Source organism: Ciona robusta, chromosome 5 (assembly GCF_009617815.1).
Source record: "Ciona robusta chromosome 5, ASM961781v2".
NCBI classification, from domain to species: Eukaryota; Metazoa; Chordata; class Ascidiacea; order Phlebobranchia; family Cionidae; genus Ciona; species Ciona robusta.
Window position 1 is genome coordinate 865375 of NC_143239.1, and position 24822 is coordinate 890196.

General features: G+C 32.3%; 1 protein-coding gene across 3 annotated transcripts in view; it reads right to left on the bottom strand.

Annotated features, from left to right (window-relative positions):
• Positions 1-23911, bottom strand: part of LOC149735312 (reelin-like) — a 38228-nt gene extending 14317 nt beyond the window's left edge. The window contains exons 1-41 of one of the 3 annotated variants that reach the window (XM_089878862.1): positions 23555-23911; positions 23347-23436; positions 22349-22460; positions 21941-22029; positions 21814-21877; positions 20912-21063; positions 20286-20379; positions 19817-20054; positions 19273-19400; positions 18514-18659; positions 18219-18328; positions 17600-17802; positions 16616-16744; positions 15883-16065; positions 15415-15526; positions 14946-15064; positions 14589-14750; positions 13868-14074; positions 13212-13425; positions 12753-12865; positions 12257-12397; positions 11372-11564; positions 10689-10803; positions 10201-10361; positions 9583-9720; positions 9156-9308; positions 8559-8839; positions 7909-8075; positions 7311-7521; positions 6959-7088; positions 6307-6421; positions 5426-5623; positions 5024-5191; positions 4454-4553; positions 3994-4146; positions 3646-3743; positions 3101-3277; positions 2006-2188; positions 1416-1575; positions 719-830; positions 197-423 (exon numbers count right to left, since the gene is read on the bottom strand). In XM_089878862.1, coding sequence (XP_089734988.1) covers positions 197-423; positions 719-830; positions 1416-1575; positions 2006-2188; positions 3101-3277; positions 3646-3743; positions 3994-4146; positions 4454-4553; positions 5024-5191; positions 5426-5623; positions 6307-6421; positions 6959-7088; positions 7311-7521; positions 7909-8075; positions 8559-8839; positions 9156-9308; positions 9583-9720; positions 10201-10361; positions 10689-10803; positions 11372-11564; positions 12257-12397; positions 12753-12865; positions 13212-13425; positions 13868-14074; positions 14589-14750; positions 14946-15064; positions 15415-15526; positions 15883-16065; positions 16616-16744; positions 17600-17802; positions 18219-18328; positions 18514-18659; positions 19273-19400; positions 19817-20054; positions 20286-20379; positions 20912-21063; positions 21814-21877; positions 21941-22029; positions 22349-22460; positions 23347-23436; positions 23555-23801 — 6293 coding nt within the window. In that variant the 5' untranslated portion in view covers positions 23802-23911. Of the gene's footprint in view, positions 1-196; positions 424-718; positions 831-1415; positions 1576-2005; positions 2192-3094; positions 3278-3645; positions 3744-3993; positions 4147-4453; positions 4554-5023; positions 5192-5425; positions 5624-6306; positions 6422-6958; positions 7089-7310; positions 7522-7908; positions 8076-8558; positions 8840-9155; positions 9309-9582; positions 9721-10200; positions 10362-10688; positions 10804-11371; positions 11565-12256; positions 12398-12752; positions 12866-13211; positions 13426-13867; positions 14075-14588; positions 14751-14945; positions 15065-15414; positions 15527-15882; positions 16066-16615; positions 16745-17599; positions 17803-18218; positions 18329-18513; positions 18660-19272; positions 19401-19816; positions 20055-20285; positions 20380-20911; positions 21064-21813; positions 21878-21940; positions 22030-22348; positions 22461-23346; positions 23437-23554 lie in introns of all 3 variants that reach the window. The other 2 variants (XM_089878861.1, XM_089878860.1) reach the window with 2 other exon arrangements.
• Between the last annotated feature and the right edge of the window lie 911 nt (positions 23912-24822).

Genomic DNA, 24822 nt, shown 5'->3' on the forward strand with positions numbered 1-24822 from the left:
CTTAGCAGTAAACGAATGTCACAATATCCCTTAATTTGGATATAGAACAATACCAGCTATTATGCTATGTTAGTATTTTACTAATACACATTAAACTAAAAAATCTGATGATAGTAGACAATGCATTCAATGAAGTCCAAGTACAAGCAGTGGAATGTGACATTTCTATCAACAATAGTTTTCCCACCACCCTTACCTGCATATGTTTGGCAAATGCTTAAGAGAAATAATAATATTTCGATAATGATTGAGATATCCTGTGTAGTAAACAGATGAAGGATGATCACTGAATGAATAATGAGCATTGATGTCACGTCCATCACAATATGGTTGAACAAGATCCCACGTTTGACCATTATCTGTTGAATACTCAAAACGAACAAACTGCTCAGAGGACCCTTCAGTGTCACATCCCACCGCGATCTAAATATTGACAATGGTCATCATGGGTTGTCACATGTTTACTTTTTGCATAGTATGTATATGGACCACATATTTCACTTTGTGGGTCATTGCTTTGTTTTGTATATAACAGAAAATTTGGACAACCCAAAATGAAAAATGGGCCAGTGCAGTTAGCATTAAGTCTCTTTACCACAGACACACACACTCACAGCTGTTCAACCATTGTGAGGTTGAATTTATGTAAATATAATTGTTGTGATGTAGCACCATCTATGTCCTCAGCAAAACCTACATAAGTATTATGTTTATTTACTTTAAACATGACAAGATAATCAGACGAGGTAAAACAAAGATCTCTTGTTGTCACTGAAGTTTCACCCAATGTTTGATTGAACAACAAAGAAGACGATGAAATATCTGGAGATCTAAGTATAAACATATATTTTGGTATGAATAGTTAGGTGTTTTGTAAGAATGAATGAATGAATGAATGTAACTTACTTTATCCTCGCGTGGCTGGAAAACGACAGTCGTTATAACACGGGTTTAACACCTCGTGCCAGCTTACGAGTTACCATGTATGTTACTTTGTAGGTGATTATTTTTTTTGGATTTTTTTTTATTTTTTATGTATGGCTAATAATTTAGACAACCCATTAGTGACCACTGGGTTGGAGCAATTGCCGTTAAGTGTCTTGCCCAAGGACACATACGCCAACAATGGTAGCAGCGTCGAGCCTTGAACCCATCACCTATTGGTTACAGGCAGGCGCGCTAACCACTATACCACGGCGCCGGTAGATATTCAATATTTAAGGTTCACTGAAGTAAATGGGGTTAGAATTGTTTGATTTTGTAAAATATTTGTTGCAATTACCAATTACCATAAAGCTTAAAATTTAAATAATTGGTAAAACTAGAAACTTATTTAATACTGTTAGTTATATTTGCAAAACAATTAAAACAAGTATATACTTTGCAACCAATACCACACTGTTCAAGAAACTTACAATATATTTGTACAATAGGATCCCAGCTTCCCACCAGAGTTAAACGCCCAATTTGAGTTATTTAAAATATTGAAGTCATCGGTGAGAAGATAGTTGTTGCAACTTTCCATTTGACCTCCAATTATTAAATTATCAATTGCCCAACTACTTTCATTCTCATCTAAAAAAGATTACATAAATTTTAATCTTTACAAGATACTGATTTTAACTCGCATTGAGAACCTTTTTTTTTGGTGTTTAAATGTTTTTTTTTATGTAAATACAGACCACAGTTGGTACAATATACTTTAGAAAAAGATTTGTTTTAATATTAATGTGTGTTAAGTAAACAAAATAAACAAATACAACCAAAGAACATAAGAATATTCTTTCAACAAACAAAAGTAAGCCTACTTTTAAATAACACGAATACAATAAATTCTGCCACAAAACAAAAAGGTATGGAAATCAGCATCACATCCTCTAAATTAGTGAAAAAATAACTAGTAGTAAACAAATGGTCTGTATATAAAACTTAATAAGACAACAAATAATGACAAATATGGTAACAGTTAGTCTTATTAATAAAACGTCATAAATAAATTAACCACCTATTGTAATATCACCACTCCATAATTTGAACATGGTATCCTCATGTTGAAATTGAACAGGAAGCATAACGTTTACAAATTTCCGATCAGGCAATAATAAAGCATCAACTTGATGAATTGTTGTCCATGTTATCCCATTGTTTATACTTGCTTGTACAATCACATCATTTATTGGCTGAATTGCTGCTAATAGTAATAATAATTTAAAGAATTTTGTTTTAGCATTATGAGTTGTATTGTGTTTATATATGCTTGTGTACGTTTTGTTTATTGCATTAAAAAACTACATATAGGTGTTGTAATAACTGATAAAACCTTTGTTAAAATTGTTACTCTGATAAAAAATGTCTTACAGATGGTATAAAAAGATAATGCAGGTAGCCTGATAGAAAGCAAAAATTTAATACTTAAACCTATGCAACAATACAGATATTGAAAGCATTAACATGTGGACCCTGCCATTTGTGTATTAATGGTAGGCTATTAGTAATTAAGTGCTTTTACTGTATTTACTTCTACAAGTAAGTTGTGTAAGGCATAAAATTAACAGGGTGTTATGGTTTAATAAGAAAGAGTCAATAACTTGAACAGGTTGCATATTGTATAAGTTGCATAGTTTGAGTGTAAACTTTATTCTGCTTTGACTTGAAATCTTAAGTGGATTTACATTATAGAATATTTGCTAACAGTGATTTGCACTTGTTATAATTAAAGTGTTCAAACATACTTTTTGAATATTGGTAGTAAAAAATGTATGTTTCTGTACTACAACTGTTAATCTCTCATTACTTCTAAAACCATTTTGTTGTCCCCTTTAAAAAGCTGTATATATGTTGTCCCCTTTAAGTTGTATGTTTGTGTCCCCTTTAAACTCCTTAACTTTGTCCCCATTGTTTTTTGTATATATGTTTTCCATGTTTTATTTTATGAGTATATAACCTAAGCTTTGTGGGGTTTTTGGATTCATTACAATTATGTGCTACTGGTGTCAACATCCTTTTGAACTGAGTGACCTTGAAACTTTCAACAACTATTAATAATTACAAAACTATAAAATAATGAGTTACATAATCATTGAAATAGACTCACCATCACCTTGATATGTGAGGTAGAACTGCAAAAACGTTGCTTCTGTTGTGTTCATTGGAACAGTTTGTAGCAAACGAATACCAGGTTTTGAAAACTGAATATTTTCACCTTGGCTGATAATTCCCACAGATGTGATGTCATCAATGTTCATTTCTTTATTTCCAATCACCATGGAATATTTACCTAAAGGTTGGATAAAATTGAGTTACAACATTACTTATATATCCTTAAGTGACATGGTAACTTTTTTTTTATATAAGAATTTTTTTACATCAGGACTGCATGCACCTTAGGCTTAGGTCATCACTTTGTGGGTGATTGTTTTTTCAACCATCGGTGATTGTTAATGTAATGCAATTACAGTAGTTTTATTTTTAAATCGACATACACCCACAACAGCAGCAGTATCACAATTCAAGCTTGTGACCTCCAGTTACAAGGTTTGCACTTTAACCTCTGACCTACGTTGTTGGGGGAAGGGAGGAATTCTGCTGTCTTTTAAAAATATATTTATTGCATTTAAATTAGACTACACAATACACAGCAATTACCTTCAGCTGACCATGGTAGATTAAAATCATCTTTTAAATAAGAGGGAAGTTTTGTGCTTGGTTGGCAGTGGGGTAACAAGTCATAACCATGATCGCACCTAAACCAAACAATCAGATTTATTCGTATATGTGGGCAAGTACCTTTACTAAAGTATCCTTGTATTGATAAAGTACTATGTTACACAGATAGTAAACATATATAATGTTTTAGTTTCGTATTAGCTAGATTAAACATTCCAAGGACATTTAACTGAGGGATCGGATATATATGCATGTTATTCACTAAAAAAAGAGGAATAAATACGAATATTCCTAATTGATACTGCTGTAAATAAAGTAATGTCTTACCTACAAACATCTACATTCGAAGCAGTTGGTTCACAATATCCATGTCCACTGCACATCCATGGACAACCATTCCCCAAATAAACATTATCAAGTTTCCACTGACATGTTGGATCAACAGAAGCTTCAGCCCACCTGAATCTTACTTCTGTGAGTCTAAAAGAAAAACAACAAAATAGATTTTTTGAATTCTGTATCTGCCACTGGTTTTACGCCATTTCCCAAATAATTTAAATACTGTATTTTTGAAATGCATTTTTTTTTCTTGTTTTAACTTATACAGTTTTGTTAACATGATCAAAGGGACAAATTAAATTGGAAAATAATAATCTTAATGGTAAAGTAGTTAGTCATTTTTAAACTTTGTACAGATATTTTAGTTTTATGTACAGCATTATATTACTCAGTTTTTCAGTTCAAAAAACTTTAAAGTAAAACTAGGCACTCAAATGAATAAAAGTACCTTAAAGCCTCTGGGAGTGGAATTGTTTGTCTTGTCAACTGTTGATTCAAACTTGAATAAAAATAAGATCCAAGGCCATATTCACAACCAATGTTTGATCCTTTAGTTAGTTTAATAAAACTTTTAAATTCTAAATTATTTTTTTCTAAAATTGTAAGTTATCTTATGTTCAATACCTTAAAACAAAATTAAATTTTTGTTTAAATTTTACTATGGGTTTATACTTTTAAATGGTTCTCGATTTTTTTTTTGTTTTGGCAACCTTTTTTGCAAGGTTAAGTACTGTTGGCTAATTTGTTTACATTTTACAAATTATAAGTATTATATTGTTAATACTTAATGTGACTGCTAAGCTTATGCAGACAACATCCAAACTTGTGGTGTGTATCTACACCACTTATAGGTTTAGGTTAGAAACCACTGGTTTAGATCATTCTGAGATCGTGTTTTAACAAATGTCATTTTGATTTTGATTTTCATATCTTTGTTTTTATTAAATACTGTGATTTTAATTATTATAATTGTAGAAATATAATTTAAATAACGTTATGTGTGACAATAAATATTTACCAGGTAGACATTGAGGAACAATAGGCTGCCATGTGTATCCTGCATCAACAGAATATTGAAGAACAACATTAAATAAACTTTCCTCTTCACAATTAATGCGAAGATCAAATTGAATAAAAGAACCCAGCAAAGGATAAAAATCCCAAGTCTCAATGTAACATGGTTCATCTGAAAAGTCAGGTTAACAGACAACATTAATAGATATAAAGCGGAGGCCAGATATTTGTACGGACAGTTGACAATCTACAATATAAATAAATTTTAAACAATACTCTTTCAAATATTGGAACCCTGGTGTGTTTTAAATGATTACTGTTAAGTGTCTTGTCCAATTATACTTTAAGAAGGTGCACTAACCAGTATCTCACAGCGCTAGACAGATAATAAATAGACATTAATCACCTTGTAATGCATCAAATAAAAGATAGTTTCCATCACCACTTGAAGAAACCAATCTTCCTCCATTTAAACTGTACCAATACGAATCATAAGCAACAATACTACCAGTTGCAAAATCAAAATTTTCAAAAAATGCATTTTGCAGTAAGTCTGGTCTCCCAAATACAACATTGTCTAATGCCCACTGTGCTCTTCTAAACCCTATGTAAAAAGTAATAATAGGAGGTAATAAGTTAAATTATATTTAAATATACTATATTTCTTAGGCTATTGCAGTGGTTATAAAATGCCTTAGTTCTTTGTAAACCAAATGAATAACATTCTTGAATTTACATTCTTATGCTGATGTGGTATAAAAGACTAGAGATCTATACCAGAAGTCCCACACAAAATAATGTTTATTATTCATAACATAAATACGTATTGCCGTTGGAAGTTTCACTGATTTTCACAACATGCTTTTTTAAAGCAATTACGTATTTGTTTACTTGTAAAAAAAGTTTGCAAATTTAACCCTGATCTGGTGCTCATAAAATTCTTGTTTAGTGAAATATAGTAAGGATCCGGTGTTTTAACACTACACATACTGGTTAGACTTGCATATTGTTACATTTTCGTGCAACCAGATCCTTTCATATTGTTCTAATAATAAATATAATAATAATAATAATATTTCTAGTAAATTCCTATTTTGATAGCCCATTGCATATTTACAGTTTAAGAAGCACTGGTTTAGCCGAAATATTCAACCGAAATATTCAACCGAAATATTCAACCGAAATATTCAATATATAGCCGAAATATTCAACAAATTTAAGGCTAATAAAAATAGGACAAATCTTCAAAACAGAAACATATAGTTCTAATATTAAAACCACATTCACCATTTGTTGGTAATGGTTGCCACCATCGAAATATTGTTGATTCTGTTTTTGCTCTGAGAGGAATCTGCAGCTTGATCAATGTTGGACTTTCTTGGTATGCATCAAAGTAAAGCTCCTTGTATAATCAATGTCAAGTTAATAGTTATATTCAATGACTAAGCCTTTTTTCAATGTCAAGTTAATAGTTATATTCAATAAATAAACCTTTTTAAACAACTCCTTTTAGGCAGATAGATTGGTATCAACATCTGAAGTAATTTTTAACACATATGGATTTTTACAGGCATAACATTGATCTGAAAAGGGCTGATATAAAATCAAATTAAATCCCTGACAGAATTCCTCATTCTATCTAGTAATGACGGCAACTTTAAAATTGTTGGGTTGCCTTAAAATATATGTTATTTAGTAAAATGAATTGAATGGTCAAGATTTTTTATGTTTGCGTGGTAATGCTGGTCATTATAACATAGGTGCCCCATTTTGTGAATGAGTTTAGCAACTTAGTTGTTGATTGCTGTTTTTTTATGGCTGATAATTTAGATGACATTTAACTTATTAGTGACTACATGGGAGCAATGATGTGTGATGTCACAAGAGCTCTTAATATTAAGCGATCTAAAAATATGAGCTTCGGTTTCATTATATTCACCTTAATTAACTTCCATGTAATCCCATTATCATTCGAATATTGGAAAAGAATTCCTTCATCACGAATAGTTGGAGCCAAACATTCTTCATCATTTAACGAATTTCCAAGTTTTAGATAAAATTGGACAAGTCTGAAAAAAAATCGAAAATGGCTTGAATTTAATAAATGACTGTAACCTTTTTACCCATGCATGAGGGTAACAACAGTTGTTATAACATGGTTGTTTTGTATCATGAACCTGTATAATCTAAGAAAAAAATGGTCCTATTCTATGTGCCAATACTTCGAACGATTTTAAAACTATGGTTGGTGGAAAAGTTGTTTGCATGATTATATAAATTGTTACCTCTACCTGATATTAGTTGTGTTTATTGGATTGGTTTGTAACAATCTTGTTCCTTCTCCACCAAGGTAAATCGACTTCCCGCTTTTTATGTTTCCACAGCCATTCCCAAGCTTCCCACCACGCATGTAATGAAAGTAATCAGTGGAAAGTTCATTAAAATTATCAGAAAATCCATCCAGACTGTTTCTTAAAGGTGAACAAGATCCAAAACTGTCACCTGGTATAAATTTTAGATACTGCCAGCGTTTTCAAGAAATACAGCTAGTTAGATTTTTTTGTTCTGTTTGAGGATAAATCTGTTTTTACTCTGAAGTTAACTTGAATCTAACAATAAAAAAACAGTACCAAACAGGAAATTGCTTTAAAAGATTTATTTCAATCATGCCTGGTTATATTAGAGAGTTATTTGCTATCGGCAAATCATTGTGTTAAATAGAATAATTTATAGTGTGGTACTAGCAGTTTGAAAATTACTATAAAAGAACGTGCCATCTTTTCTTGTGATATTTAATAATAATTTTGTACAAAAATATTTTAAACAATGTCAATCCTTAAAACATTTTTTATTAAACGTTAAAATAACATCATCATCTACATAACTTACTTTCATATCCAGAATCACAGATACATTGTGGTTGGTTGGAACTATTATAAGTACAAACACCATGTCCACTGCAATGCTTCACACAATTTGGTCCGATGTAAACATTATGGATTGCCCAGTCCAGTGGTTCATTTTCAATGCGTTGAGTCCAGCGGAATCGAGATGGTCTGAATGGAAAGAAAAACATAGAAAAAATAAATGAAAAAGAAAGATTTCTTAAAGAATAAATAGACAAGCAAAACAACTAATATGGAATTGATAGAGATGTACTGAAAGATTAAACCTGCGAACTAAATTAAAGTTCGAAATGTATAGCAATAATTAGAAATATTTTTAAAGATAATGTGTTCATGATTATTGCTGTTAAACAGTTACACATTTTTTGGTTTATTCACAATTATGTAGTAGAAATGTATAAGTTGCTTTAATGAAAAGATTTAGTGACAATTGACCAGACAGGACAAAAGGTTTTAGTAGATAGCTTTGTTTGTGAGTATAATTTGCCAAAATTTCTGTTGAAATAAGATTCAAAAAATTTGTTAGGCAAATTACGCACATCGTGCATGCTTTTTAATTGGTAGTTCCTGTTTTCTGCGTATTTATCAACAATAGATATAAAAACATTCAAAATTTTTCAAAACACAACTTACGCTTCAGCAATCATGGGAAGCACAGGTATCACAACAGTTTTCCACTCATCATAATCACCAGCGTGATATTGACTTGATTCACGCAGCTCACGTGAAGCTCCCGTGCATAGATGAGATGTAGAATCTTCTGGACTATGAGAAGATAAATCTTCTTCCGTTAGCGATCTTCCATTAGGATAACATGAGTGACGAACATAGTCCCACGTGTGTCCACCATCATGACTATACTCAAGTCGAACTGGATTCTCAAATGAAAAATTCTTGGAGCAACCAATGTTGATCTATTATGCAAAGTATTGTTACTACACATAAATCAAAAACATATCATCTATGAATCAAAAGCATATCATCCAGCAAATTCATTTTGTAACTTAATTTTAATTAGGTTGACTTTATTAGGGCAAAAGAAAGAATGCAACTTTTGTGTTGAAATGCAATAAAAAAATTAAAAAAAATTGCTGAAAAAGTTTTTTAAAATCATTGTCTCTAGTTAGAAAGAAACATTTTTGTGCTCATTAATGAACAATATAAATCTTCATCCAAATTATAATTGTATACACCTTATGTTTATGAAATCTGTAATTATTTTCTGCTAACCTGAAATTGAATGACATCACCAGCTTTCAAGAAGATATCCTTGGTCATTGCAAATCGATCTCCTTTCAATTTATTGAAAACAAATGACCCGTTACGAGGAGAACAAAAATCAACCCAATTTCCAATGTTTGAAAAAGTTGTGAAAATATTTTCCTGCCAATTATTACATAAAATATTGATCAGTACGTAGCAGTTACACCACTGTGTTTAAAAAACAAAAACAATCGAAACAAGAAAACTAGAGTAAATGACAATACAAAATTAAACCAAACAAATGAACTCTATTAAAGTCACTTATAACTAAACTGTTAGTAAAAGTTTGAAAATATTATACAAACTTAACAAAAAAAACAATTTTATTCTTAAAAATATTTTTTACTAATAATAAAGCACATATAACAAAATGAAAATCTGATTTAATCCAAACCTTTAGTTGAACTTCATGCAGTTGAAGGTTATCATGAGGTTGTTGAAAATCTGCTGACTCATCCAATCTAGCATCATCATTCAGCATTCTTTCACCAATAAAAATATTATCAAGCGACCACGTGTCTTCACCTTTGCCCTACAATCAACAAATGAATGTATGGTCAAAAACTTTGTCAAATAAAACAAGTATATGCAAGATAGATATACATTGGGGAGGGTAGACGTTTACATACAATTTTTAATGAATAAGTGTTACTTTTATACCGCGAGGTAGTGCGGTACTGACAGACGTTATAACACGGTTATAACAAGCTGTTCTGCTTCATACACCTCGTGCCCACCTACAAGTTAACACAAGATTCACAAATGTTACTTTGTAAGTAAGTATTTTTTTGTTATTTTTTAAATAACAATTTAGACAAATCATAATACACCACTGGGTTGGGGCAATTGTCATACAACCATGCCTATTGTCAAGTGTATTTAGTCACTTCATACCAACATACATGTTGTGTTTATAAAACTAATCTCGCTGTAAAACATAGGCTCGCTTTCATACCCAACAAATATGTCTATTAATACTCACAAACATATGATACATATTATTACTGATCACCTTATTTTCAGGTTGCCACCACCTAAACCTTGTATGGTGAGTTCTTGCTGTTGTAGGTATAGGAATATTGATATAAGTTGGTGTAGGGTAACTACTGTAATAAAATTCCTGAATAAACTTCCAGGTTGCTCCACCATTAGTTGAATATTGAAGAATTACACCTGGTATGAAATATATCTGTTACAGCTTCTTTGTTAAAATATAGTAAAAATGGTACATAGGCCTACAAGCAAAGATGTATCTTATATATTAGAACACTTGATGTATTGTTTAATAAATTAATAAGTATTTATATATTGTTAATCTTAATAAAACCTTAAAATTATTTTATTTTTTTTTATTTTACCCGGTCGTTTAGTGTTTTATTTTTTAGTCATTCAGCATAAATGCATAACATGTTAATTGTGTTAGTTAAAAAAAATATATTTTGCATTAATTTAATGGAAAAAAGGTATATCAGTAAATCAAGCATAATATATCATAGTTACCATTCGTTCGAGATAATGTATAATTACAATTGCCACCTCCTATTTGAAGATAAAACTGGATCTGCCCACCAGATTGAACATTTAAATCTGGTGACTCAAGTTTCCTTAAGGTTGGCTAGTAACATAAGAAAGAAAAAAATGAAAAAACTGTTTTGGTTTGTGTAGTGTAATATGAAATCTGTACCGAATGAAATTGTTACCCTGAACAAAACCGAATGAAATTTTTACCCTAAACAGTTTTTTATTGCAATGATCAATTAAATTCTCTGTTTAAATTAAAAAAATTCCATAAAAACAAAATTAATTTTACTTCTTTACAAAAAAAACACAATATACATAGACAGTTTTAAAATGTAATATTAATTTATTTTTAACAACAAATCAAAACAAATTTATTTTTTCTCAAATGCAAAGAATATTATACCATCACAGTATTAACTTTTAAAAAAAGTTAACAGCTTTTCTAAAAATTTCAGCTAAATTGGAATATTATGATATGAATTGATTTTTGATATGAATTGAGTTTCAATTAACTTACAAGACTATATAGATAGTTTAATTACTGAATTAATTAGTTTTATTTAATTTTAATACATTACTTTTCTTTCTAAACAAATCTGTAATCTTTATAAGTGCATATGTGGCCTATAAAAAGTTATGCTATGTAAAATTTTTTCTCTTACCCCAGATAAATGTAAGAACCCAGCTGATACCATTGGCCCACAAACATCTGATACATTGCTGTACAAGCCAACAACACGAGCTCCAACCTGTTTCCAACCTTCCAAACTTCCAGTGTTGCCAAACGAGGTTTCAACAAAGTCAGGAAGTGGATTATTTGGTAAACACGTCATTCCTGAAAACCCTGGATCACAACTGTAAAAAAAGAATAAAAAGTACAAATAAACAATAAATCATGTGTAGCAAGTGTAGCACTGGGTATAATATGAGAATGATTAAATATTACCATGTTTAGTTTTAGAAACTTAAGAGCAGAAACCCAAGTAGGTGGTGCACCATATACATACTACAAACAGCTTCAGGTTGACATGCATTTTACATAGTTTTAGCTTTAGTTGCACAAGAAAGATGCTTTTTATATCAGCAACAAATAATATAAATAAAATGTTTTTATTCTGTTTATCAAATATTATAAAAAAAAATATTTAAATGACCTAATGATTGTTATACATTTGCCACAGGAATGGATGTAAATGTAACTTACTTCATCTTCGCGTGGCCGGAAAATGACAGTCATTAAAACATAGGTGTTCTGTTTCATACATCTCATGCCAGCTTACAAGTTATGTTATTTTGTGGGGGATTTTTTGGGGATTTTTCCATTTGTTTTATGTATGGCTGATAATTTGGACAACCCATTAGTGACCACTGGGTTGGAGCAATTGCTGTTAAGTGTCTTGCCCAAGGACACATAAGCCCAGAATGACAGCAGCGACGAGCCTTGAACCCATTACCTAATGGTTACAGGCAGTCGTGCTAATCAATAGCAAGTAATACTATACCTAATAAAATAACACATAACCAGAATAAATAAAAACATAACTTACATGCATTGACCGTTACGACACAGACCATGATTATGGCAGAAGTTTGGACACCCTGGACCCATATAAACATTATCCACCGCCCATTCTTTATTGTTGTTTAACATGTCAGATTGCAAAATACGAATTCGTGTTGAATTTGACCTGGATTAAATTTAAATAAAAATTAAGCTATTTTTTTCTCTGTAAACCTCCCAAAAATTTATTTAAAATTTTTTGGCAATTTTACGCACTTTTTATTTTTAAAAACATCAACACCCAGCAAACATAATATAAACAGAGAAATCACAGCATTTTTTAAATTTTGGCTTTTGTATGTTTATTTATGCAATACTGACTGTTAGGAAAAAATAGTAAAACGCTACTAAAACGAATTTCCTGTACTGGTTTTAGCAACATAGAAAGAAAATGACAATATAAGTTGTTGAGCAAACAAGAGTTAAATGCACTGATGGAGTCAATTATGAAATATATTTTTAATTTTTCTATAGCAACTTACCATGTGTGTTGTGGTAATGGGCCAATGGTCCTCACCCACTTTCTATATTCACTTGCATATAGTACAGAGTTTTGGTGAAAATAAGGACCACACTTTCCACCAGGTGTACACAGCTGTATGAAAACAACAAAGTTTAAAAAAAAGTAATTTCAAAAAACTTTTAAATTTTGCCTAAAGTTGCAAAATACATGGATAAGTCAAATAAACTGTTTAGTGTGGCAGTAAATTGTTTATGGTTTATATGAGGATTGTTATTCAACACATGAATAAACTATATATTTTGCGAAAGTATTGTTACCTACAGTTATACCTAGTAAAATTTATATTTTTTTGTACAAAAGGGTAACAGAAGCTAACACCAAGCCCAACTTAAATTTTGAATTTTCATACGATTAAGCAAGTAAAATATAACAGAACCAAATTCCATTTGCCGTTTAAACAAACATAAAAATAACAAACTTGAGCAAGTCTGTTCCAAGTTCTTCCATGATTTGTTGAATATTGAAGTTCCAAGTGAGTCGTATCATCATCTATCTCATTTGCTTTCCTGGAAACATTAGACCCACACCCCATGACCAACTCTGCTTGTAAAATGTAACCTTGGCTGATTTGAAAAGTTTGTGTTTCAGCAAAACGTATTTCACCATCATGCGGTTCTTCTAACTTTGGAAATCTGTGGATTAAGAAACATTCGATACAAAACAGTGGCATCATTTATCATACTTGTCAGAGATTTAATTGCTGTTTAATTACACAGTATAATTTTGAATCAAGTTTGTATTGAATGGTACCATAACATAGTGGTTACAGTGCCCATGCGACCATAGGACATAATTTTAAACTAAATGCTGTTAGCATTGCAGGCTTTTATATGCATGCAGAATACACCCAATCACACTAACCTAATGGTCACCAATGGCTTGTTTTAGACAAAAAATAACTCACAAAGATACATAATTGTAGTTGGTACCTCAAAAGTGAGCATGGTATGTATAAAGTCACCATATATAATACTTAATTAGACACCATGGTTATAATTCTGAGCTGCTTTGCCAGACAAGTAAAAAGAAGTTCAGTGATATATGTTTCATAAAATGAATGAAAAACCAACTTACACTAAAACATGTTCTCTCCCACAGAAGTTACGAATTTTGCCCATGTGAAAATTGACTGATGTACTGTAGGCTGTTCGAAACAAAGTAGATGTAATGAGAATATCATCAAGTGCCCACACTGCAGTGTTGGATGGTTGCTCTGATTGCAACCACATAAACTGCACACCGTGGTTTCTCGCATCTTCTGGTAAAGTGATGCTGACGATTCTGTTCATACAATTATTTTTTAATTTAAAATATTACATATATACCAGTTGGTGTTATTGTTAAAGTATGTAAGTGTATTAGGGCAAGACATTTAACAGTAATTGCTCCAACCTAAAGGTCATTAACAGGTTGATTGTTCACACATTTTATAAGTCTGAGTTGACCCTGTACAGGAGGGCAAATAAGTTATATTGGTGATACAATATAATGACAATCGACTTTTATAACATAAATGCTTTATTTTCGGTATTTTCTGAGCAGACATATATGTTGATCAATAAATCAGACCTAGACATACTTAAGTTGCAGATTGTATGGATGATAATTTAGACAACCCTTTAGTGACCACTGGGTTGGAGCAATTGCCGTTAAGTGTCTTGCCCAAGGACACATACACCCACAACGATGGCAGCGTCGAGCCTTGAACCCATTACCTCTGGGTTACAGGCAGATGCGCTAACCACTATACCACGGCGCCGGACTATATGTTGTGCTATCTCACAAAACATTTTACCTCGGTCTTCCAATGTTTTGGGGTGAAATATGTTCCAACAGCTTCCACATAACACCACCATCCACAGAATATTGAACAACGATTCCTTCTCCTTCTCTACTTGGTGGTTGACAAGTTCCAGTGGTTGAATAGCGACCAAGAAGTATGGTGAATTGCATGTATCTGGTTTATATAAGAAATTGTTAACAATATAAAGTTTATGCAAGAATAGTAACAGTAATGACATATTATTTTGTTTTCTGAGCTACAATATTTCTTGAAAAAAAAAATTATTAACATAGAAATATTTGCCAACAACGTGGTAACAGAAAAAACTAAAAATGCGACACTTATTATACAAAAGGTCATGTTTCTTACTTTAGACTAGTTGTGTTAAGAGGTTTTGTCATCAGCATTCTCTTTCCTTCGCCATCAAACACAAGAGCTTTTCCAGAGCTGATGATTCCACAGTGAAATCCAACCTCACCTCCATCAGCCTTTAAAATAAACATTCAAACATTAAACCATTATATTTTGGAAAGCAGACCAGTTTTACAGCATAAGGTTTTCATAATCAGAAGTAACACTATTTTTGCTTTACTTTTTTTAAACAATAGATGTCAAATATTTAACTAAATGCTCTGGGTGCTACATTAACACACAGATAATATCCATGTGCGGGCAGTAAGTGCATAGAACCATTGCTTTATGTAAACTGTAACAAATGTTGTTTTCCAGCCACACAAGGATAAAGCAAGATACATTCTTTTAATCATGTTTGCTACTATTATAGTTGTAGGCGTTTGCGCAAATCATATTTTAAACAAATATTTTTAACACAACATACTGGTTCAAATAAAGTATGATTCCAAATTCCCAAATTGAAGTTTTCCGATAAGAATTGAGGTAACCTTCGTAAAGGGATTCTACAAGCATGACCTGTATATCCTTCATCACACCTGAATAAAGAAAATATTGAAATATTACAACTTAGTAGCACAGAGGTTAAAGTGCCTGGATATAAACAACATGAACCAGGTTCGAGGCTGATCGCTTCCACCATTGTGTACAGGGCCCAAAATAAAAATACCATTACCAAATAAATTGAATACATGATAACTCTTAAGCGAGATTAAAGTTTATAAAAAAAAAACAAGTTAAGACTGTCAATGCCCCTTCACACAAGGACAAATAATATTAGTTACTCCTCCTTACAATTTCACTTAATACTGACTGCTAAAAATTTGGAGGAAAAAAAGTTGAAAATAAAGTTTTAAACGATGATATTTTATTAATCAAGGTTTATATTCTTTACCTGCATCCATTCAAAGTACAAAAGCCATTGTTACTGCATAATAAAGGACAAGTTCGATCAGATCCGACATAAACATCATCAATCGCCCATTGTGATGTCACATTCGATCTTTGTTCCAACCATCGAAACCTCGTAGCAGTAGTCAATGCGGATTCAGGAAGTGGGATTGTAACTCTTCTCCAGCTATTAATATTTCATTTGTCTTGGTTTATAATTGGTTTATTTTGCACTATAGCCATAACTGTTCTATACATTTAGTAGTTCAAACTATAAATATGATATGTAACTTAAATCTGGCCATGATCTAGCACTTATATTGTTAAATGATTCTTGTTCCATCATTACAGAGTATACAAAGTGAAGTTTAAAAAAGTAATAAAGTAAAACGCAGGAAAGAAAACCCAATTACAGTGGCGCCAAATTGATTGATATTTTGCCAATACCCAACATCACCAGTCCATAACTCACAGAGAATCCAGCCAAATTATAAATTGGTACACCGTTAGTTTGACTTAATTTTTGTTTGCTTTGTATTACTATTTACTAGCATTGATGTAATGTAAACAACTAACTATTGATAAAGCAGTTAAAAACTAATCAATATAAGTTAAAAAAAGAAATTTAGACAAGCTTTTCTTAATTACATATACAAAGTAATTTGTTTAAAAGAATAATATAAAAGGATTTTGAAATAGAATATCACATAATCACATTGAATAGTAGGAACAAATACCTTGAATATGCATCACTATCATACACAGTGTTCTGCGACCAAAAATGACCAGGACAAGAACCAGGCAAGCATTCATTTTGTAGCAAAAGCCAGGTACGTCCATGGTCTGTAGAGTACTGGACTTCAACACTGTAAATACGATACATTGTAAACACCAGAATCATAGAAACACCGACTACTCAAACCATAAAATATGCTTTAAAGTTTTTATTTTTAAATAAAATATATATATTTTAGACTTTACTTATAACAAGTGAGCTGTTACATCGTCCTATAACAAGTGAGCTGTTACATCGTCCGGCGCCGTGGCGTAGTGGTTAGCGCGCCTGCCTCTAACCCAGAGGTAATGGGTTCAAGGCTCGTCGCTGCTACCATTGTGGGCGTATGTGTCCGTGGGCAAGACACTTAACGACAATTGCTCCAACCCAGTGGTCACTAATGGGTTGTACAAATTATCAGCCATATAAAAATGAAAAAAAAAAATCCAAAAAAAAATAATCACCCACAAAGTAACATACTTGGTAACTCGTAAGCTGGCGCGAGGTGCACACCCGTGTTATAACGACTGTCGTTTTCCGGCCACGCGAGGATAAAGTAAGTTACATTCATTCATTCATTCATTCACATTTTTTTTATAACTTGGTAAACAAAACAAAATTAATGGTATTTTAAAGTTTTATAAAAAAATAAAAAAGACCAATAAAAGTAAAGTGTCAGGTCAAAATGGACAGACTATAAATAAACAATGTACAAAATCACCTACCCTTGCAAAAAAAACTTTTTGTTTGCAACTATTTGCAACTAATGCACCCTATACTAAATGGCAATTTCAATCCCCAAAACTGTCAAAATTATAAGAAACATGGATGCAAAACTTTTACATACAAAACTGATCTTGCAAGACATCAGTGTAATTTATGCATTTAGACATCAAATGCATTCGTGTTTTTTTACAAAACAAGGCATTACCGTTAAACACCATACCTTGATGTATGAGCATGACCACAAGCTAAGTTAATAGAGAACTGCATGAAGTAATGATTAACAATCTGTTTATCAACGAGTGTGAATGAGTCCACTCCCCACACATTAACATCCCTCCCACCATGATCCTCTTGACTGAAACAAATATTTGTTCCTGGAGTTCGAGCACGACGAGGAATCGGGACAACAACTTTTCGACAGTTCTGAATAAATACCGTTTTATTTGGTTTTCTGTGATTTTTAGCAAAATATTTTTATCTAGAATGTGTCTAATCATGGAAAGTTTCAAACGCATGATGCTCACTCAATCATTAAAATTCTAAATTTGTTGAAATTTTGTTAAAGTGTTCAATAAAAAAAAGTGGTAGCTATATATTAAAACTGCATGAATAATTCCTGTCAGGCATTTTCATAAATTTTTGCTCTCCTTGAAATGTTTTGTTGGTCTGTTTCTCTAATAAAGTTGACCTGAATGAAACGTCGCAACATTTTGACAAAAAGTAAATTTGCGGAGGAGCTTTCAGTTTTGTATCACAACTACTTTATGAAAGCTTAACCATAACTTTTTATCACTGCTTAAATAATACTATATGCTTTATGCTATAAATAAACCACTGACCTGGTATGCATCATAGTGGAAACGTTTCACGTTGTGTCTTACATCATTTTGTACAAAAAAATATTGGATATCCATGGAATGAGAAGTACTTCGTGAGCAGTTACCTCCTCCTATATTATACTTTATTTATATTTCAATATAAAGTAAGAATGAATGAATGTCAATTATTTATCTTCGATTGGCAGGGCAACATTAAAAGTTATACCAAGTATTATATTTCACATACCCCATGAGACATCAAGCTATTACAGATTGCTTTATTATGCCTTGTAGCCAACTGCAGCGAAACACATACCTATAGTAAGATAAAACGTTGCAGCAACTTTTGAGGTAAGATCAACGTCAGTGTTGGTGCAGTAACTACGTGAACCAGGTCCATTAAACACACGAACCATCTCATTAGGGTTGTGACCACAAGCTCCCTTAATAATAGTTCCACCTCTGTAATGAACAATTTCCATTGTTTTAAGTGGTTATATATAACAGATGATTGGGGGGTGTTTAGGAAATTTCTAATACATTGAGATACGTTTATAAGGTCGTAGCTTCAACAATGATGAATTAATATATAATTTTATTACAATCATGGTTTAAAGTGTCTCACAACTAACTTTAATATATGTTGTGCTTTCTGTGTTTTAGTGGGTTTGGGCTAAAAACCAACTCTGCCCTCACCACAAATTTATTTTTCTTTTATACAATGAATAAAAGTAGCTTGCTTTAGTTTTGCGTTGTTGGAAATGACAATCATTATAACATGAGTGTTCTATTTTATACTTACGAGTTAGCACATGTGTAACTTTCTGAGTGGATGTTTTTATATATTGTATGGCTGACAACTTAGACAAACCATTAGTGACTACTGGCTTGGAGCAACTGCCATTTAGTATCTTGCCCAAGAACACATATGCTCACAATGGTAGCAATGGCGTACCTTGGACCCATTACCTCAGAGTTAGAGGCATGCGCGCTAACCAAGTGTGCTATGGTGCCAGACAAGTCTTAATATTGTGCCGTGATAGCTGGAGGTTAAAATCAATGCATGAAGAATCACCTTCGGATCATGTTTATGATGGGAGTCCCTTTGTTGGCTCCGTGAGATAAATCAACATCTGTTGTTGTTGCTGATGTTGGGGAGTCATGTTCAGGAAACATCATGGAGTTACTGTGACCACATCTCGACTAAATCATAATGGTTGGTTGTTTATATGGAGTTGTACTTAAATAATTATCCTTAGTTAAAGAGATTCTGGGAGTTAAGGGAATATATAATTTCCTTTCCAGCTTTTTTTCTAAACTTAAAGTAAATTTTAAGGTTTTATAACAGTGGTTTATAAAGCTATTATTTTACAACTTACACCTACTGGCAAGTTCATTTGTAAAGGTCAACATAGCCCCACATATTGTACTTTTTAAAACAGGTGTTTATCAATAGAACTGCAACTAAAAGAATGTAACATTATAATCAGGATTGGATTTTTTAGACCACATTTTCTGGAACTATATGTTAACTCAGATAATAGACAATAAAAAAATATTTCATGCAAGGCGCCCCAGTAGCTGTGGGTGAAAAGCAGCATTTAGTTTAATTTACTTACAGTGATGTCTGCACCAGGTAAAAACAACCAGTTATCGTCATTAACCGGATCCATGTCATCTTGAACATATTGTGGTCGATTCAGCTCACTGAGGATCGCAACATCATCCAACCACCAACAACTTTCATCAGTTGTAAAAGTGACTTCTTCTGAAAATTGTATTTCTACATTTGGCTGCTTTGCATCTGTAGGTATCATCGCCACATGTACAACACCATGACCACTTGATTCAACTGATCTGTTGGATTAGATTTATAACTGAATATAAATTAATGCACTCGTAAATTAATGGATTAGACATAAATTAAAGCAACTGCTTACATGTGAAAAAAGGTCACACATTAACAAAATTATAGAAGTAGATAGTTAATACAACCCATGTTTGTTTTACTTAACGTCTATTTAGGTCAAATAAAGGAAATAAGATTTACATAGTATCAATTTATTCCAGAATTGTTTTGTAACTTACAGAACAACGTATAGAGTTGTCCATCTTGATGAAGTGGATTGTGTTTTGTATGATACAATAATTTGGTTTGGTGTTGGAGAACATGTTCCACTTCCTTGACAAATGCGAATAAAATGTTAATTTACTGCAATACTAAAGCTTTTACAAACTGAATGATAATTATTATTAAATAACACTTGTTAAAATATACCTAGCTATTTGTAGTATGGCTTTAAACTTTAAATGTAAAAAATAACCAGACATAAATCAATTTGTTTTCAGTAGTTTAAACTAAAAGATTCGAAATAAATATATAAGTATATGACACCAAAACATTAGGGTTTAACAGCAAAAACATTATGAGACCAAAACATTAAGGTTTAACAGCAAAAACATTATGAGACCAAAACATTAAGGTTTAACAGGTAAATATCGATGGCATAGATCTATTGACTAATATTTTAATAAAAAATAAAAAGTTCCCATGAATGGACATGTCATAAACCTGTCAGCATCTCATGGCATTGCAAATGAATCAATAATTTATAATACAATCTACATCATTATAAAACAGAAGATCAGCTTTTCCAAATTAGATATATCATATGGTTGAATCAGCAATTAAATAATAAATCTTAGTTACTCACCCACTGCGAACTCTAGAGTTGAAGCAGATGTTAAATTCAATGGCTTAGTAACAAGTGTGTTAGAATGACTGTTACAAAACAAAGCAGATGGATTATCTGATATAACACCACATGTGTTGCTGAATGTAACGTCAACTACACGTTCAGTGTTCCTGTTGAAAAGTAAACATTTATTACTTATTTATCCTTGAGTGACAGCCGTATACAGTTTTATATGTGTTTGATTTTTTCTGTTTTTTCTTTTATGTTAATAACTTAAGCGACTTGTTATAATTTCCATTTTGCTGTTGAACAGTTTACAAAAGGACACCCACACAATACAATGGTCTTAGCATCAAACTTCTAAACTTGCATCTTCTGGGTATTGAATGAATGAATGTAACTAACTTTATGCTCGCGTAGCCGGAAAACGACAGTCGTTATAACACGGCTGTTCATACACCTCAGGCCAACTTACGAGTTCCCAAGTATGTTGTTTTTTGTAGATTTTTTTTTTTTGTGTGGCAAACAATTTGGACAACCCATCAGTGATCACTGGGTTGGAGCAATTGCCGCTAAGTGTCTTGCCAAAGGACACATACGCCCACAATGGTGGCAGTGACGAGCCCTGTAACCCATTACCTCTGGGTTACAGGTAGGCGCGCTAACCACATTGTCACGGCGCCGGATTACATATTACACAAATAATATATCCAGGTTGCACATACATTATTAAACACATTCCTTTTTGTGTATAACATGTATTTTAAACCTTGTGTCAAACATAAGTAGATGAATATAATTCTTTATATAAGACCTGGCCTCTCATACACCGATGATTTATGGTAGCCCTATAGGTTTATTATGTCACAGGTAATAGTGATAAAAACAGTTTGTGACGTTAACTTATTATTTATGCTTACCAGTTATTCGAAAGAGATCCCAAATTGAAATTTTCACGAAGTATAAATGAAGTTGAAACGGCCGCTAAATAAAATATCTTTGGTTAAGCCAATACTTTTAAGCAAGTGTTAAACATAACAGACTTACTTTCTTCTTCGTTACTTATTCCATCTTCACATAACCGCAAAACAGGAATATCGTTAAGAACGATTTCTTGTGGAGTGGACGCTTTCACGCTAATAATAGATCACAAAAAAACACAGATGAGTTTGCGAAGGACTATTAACACAGAATTGCTTCCATTCTCAACATAGGGGAAATTCCAGTGGGGTATTTTTTTGTACTTTGTGTCGCCAAAGAAAGGTGGAGTGTTCTTTGGTGTCAATAGAAATCTAATATTTTGAGTCATTGATCTCAGAACACATACAATAGTGCTACTCGCAATTAAATACCCACAATTGTGTCAACAAATGTTTTATAAGATGAATATTCTTTACTAGTCCAAAGATGTGCTTCATTTCAAACGCCGCCCATACATCCGCAAATGTTACTTACATAACGGTTATGCACCCAGTTCCAGAAGGTGGAGCTACCCAATAAAAAGTAGTCGTGTTCATAGCTTGCATTGAGATTCCTTGGTGTAGAAGCATGCAGCGACTTGATGTAGCTGAAACACAAATTTCAGTATTTTTTCTTAACTTCCTTTTAGTTGAAAATATAACGGAACATAAAATAGAGAGGATGTTTAATTGTGAAGCGAACATCATGAAACTGGAAACGTTAATGGAGTTATGTGTGGATCTTTATTCATCGAACAGTTATTCTTGTTCCTAGTTATAATAGATTGGGGAAGATTGGACACTTAAGCACACAATGCCTAATATTTTCAAATTCAAAACACATGATGGTTTTTATGTGACACCACGAATTAGTGTTATCATTCCCCTATTCATTGGCTTAGGCGCCCGCTTTATTAAGTTGTTGAAATACTGTCGAATAATCCTGTAATATTATTTTTCTGATTGTCATTTAATGGGGGCCGTAAAAAATTAAAAGTCGCGTCTGACAAAGTGTCCCATCTTCCCCCATCCTACTATATATTTATTTTTGCACATCCTAGTTCGTAACTAGTTAATTCAATACCTTACTTCTCTTGACTAAAAAACACAATTTAAAGTAAATATATCGTGGGATGGGGGGAATTGGGACACTTAAAGAGGCATACCAACGAAAAACTAAAATATGAACATAATTTTTTTTTATTATGTTAATATGAAGATGCTCAAATCTAGATCAGATGATAAATATTGTGGCATACATTAAACGTTATTCTAACAGAAAACTTATATTAACTTTTATATTATACAAAAAAAGTTTTGTCAGCAAATTGTTTAAAGCCATGCAGGGTTTCGAGTTGTAAAATCTGTAATTTCGAAATAATTTCTTTATATTCTAATTTACGTGCCCATCTATTTATAGGGCTATATGCCATTTTTGTATTACATGACTTTTGTAAAAAAAAAACAGCAAAATGGCTAACAAATGTAACTTACAATGCTGAGAATCTGATTCTAGGGAACTGCTGGGTGAAACAACGGCCGTGATGACAACGTAATTAAATGGATGTTGACTTCTCAGTGAACCTTCGTGAAAACGCAAAAATTAATAAAGAGTTGTGTAGGTATAATTTGTACATATGGTTTATTTTATAGGTACTTTATTAATTGCAGTGTGTGTTTATTGAATTTCATGTAAGCCTACCTAAATACGTCTTGTCTGGTGTGTAAGTTGTGGGGTTGTTGCTGATGTATAAAGAAACTTCGCTTGACGTCGTTAAATTTAGATCTAGACCGTTGGCAACATTACAAGAATAAAATTGGGTAATCATGCTCGCGTAGTTCGAAGCTCTTGCCACACGAATGGAGAGAAATATTGACGTCAATATAATCCCAATATTTGGCCATTTTTTCCTGTGATTGCAACCGGCGGGCACTCTCGGGTAAGGCATGTGTGTTTATGAATACGATTATCGCTTATTTAACTCTTACAAAAATCAAAATTAACCGCCGATTTTAAAACCTGTATAATAACTGAGATACATAAAATCATTTTAATGAAAAATAAAAACCTGACTCGGTTCTTAAAAAATGACTCTATTTCGAATTTTAAAACAAAATAAGAAATCTGCATTGCGGACTAGTCTGGTTAAAATACACCTGACTCTTTTTTATTCTACAATCATACCTACTTCCACATTGTGGACCAGCAAGCCAGCATTACTGCAAGAAATACGCAACAACAATGCAATTCTGCGTTGTTAACAATATATAATGCTATACCATGTACGTCACGTAATAAAACAGTGTAATATCCAATATATTACTACAACTTTACTACTTACGAACGTGGCACGCTTAACTATGGTCGAACAACACCAGACGTAAAGAAAGTAACCGATTTCCTCCACTTCCGAAGCACGCCAGCGCTGATTAGGTTAATTGCAAATCTTAAATTCCGGTTTCTTTCAATTGACCTGCTTATGCTTTGCCAAATGCTTAATTGGATTGTCGTTTTAATTATACCGATGTTGTTCAGTTTTCATTGGACCAACACTACAACGAATTTCGTCTTTACAGCACGCTCTGCGAAAACACTATCGAGAATCTAGATGTTCTAACAGTCCGCAATTGATGTGGATCTACTAGACGTCCTCCTCGATCTGTCCAATTAAACTTAATATGGATATCCGCTTGCAAATCGGACACTCGTATAACGGACTACAATAGGAAGTATATATGCACACAATACATAAATACTTGGTAATCAAGAGTAATGTCGATCGCATATTTCAAGACATCATGTAAACAAACACTGCTGTAAACAACATTCTACTGAATGTATTTTATAGGCCATGTATACTTAAACATGTTTATATCAATTAGGCTACTTGGCGGGTATAGGAGTATTTTTTTAAAATTTTTTTTAACAAAATTAAACTAATAATATTTTTAGTGTTTATATATGTTACT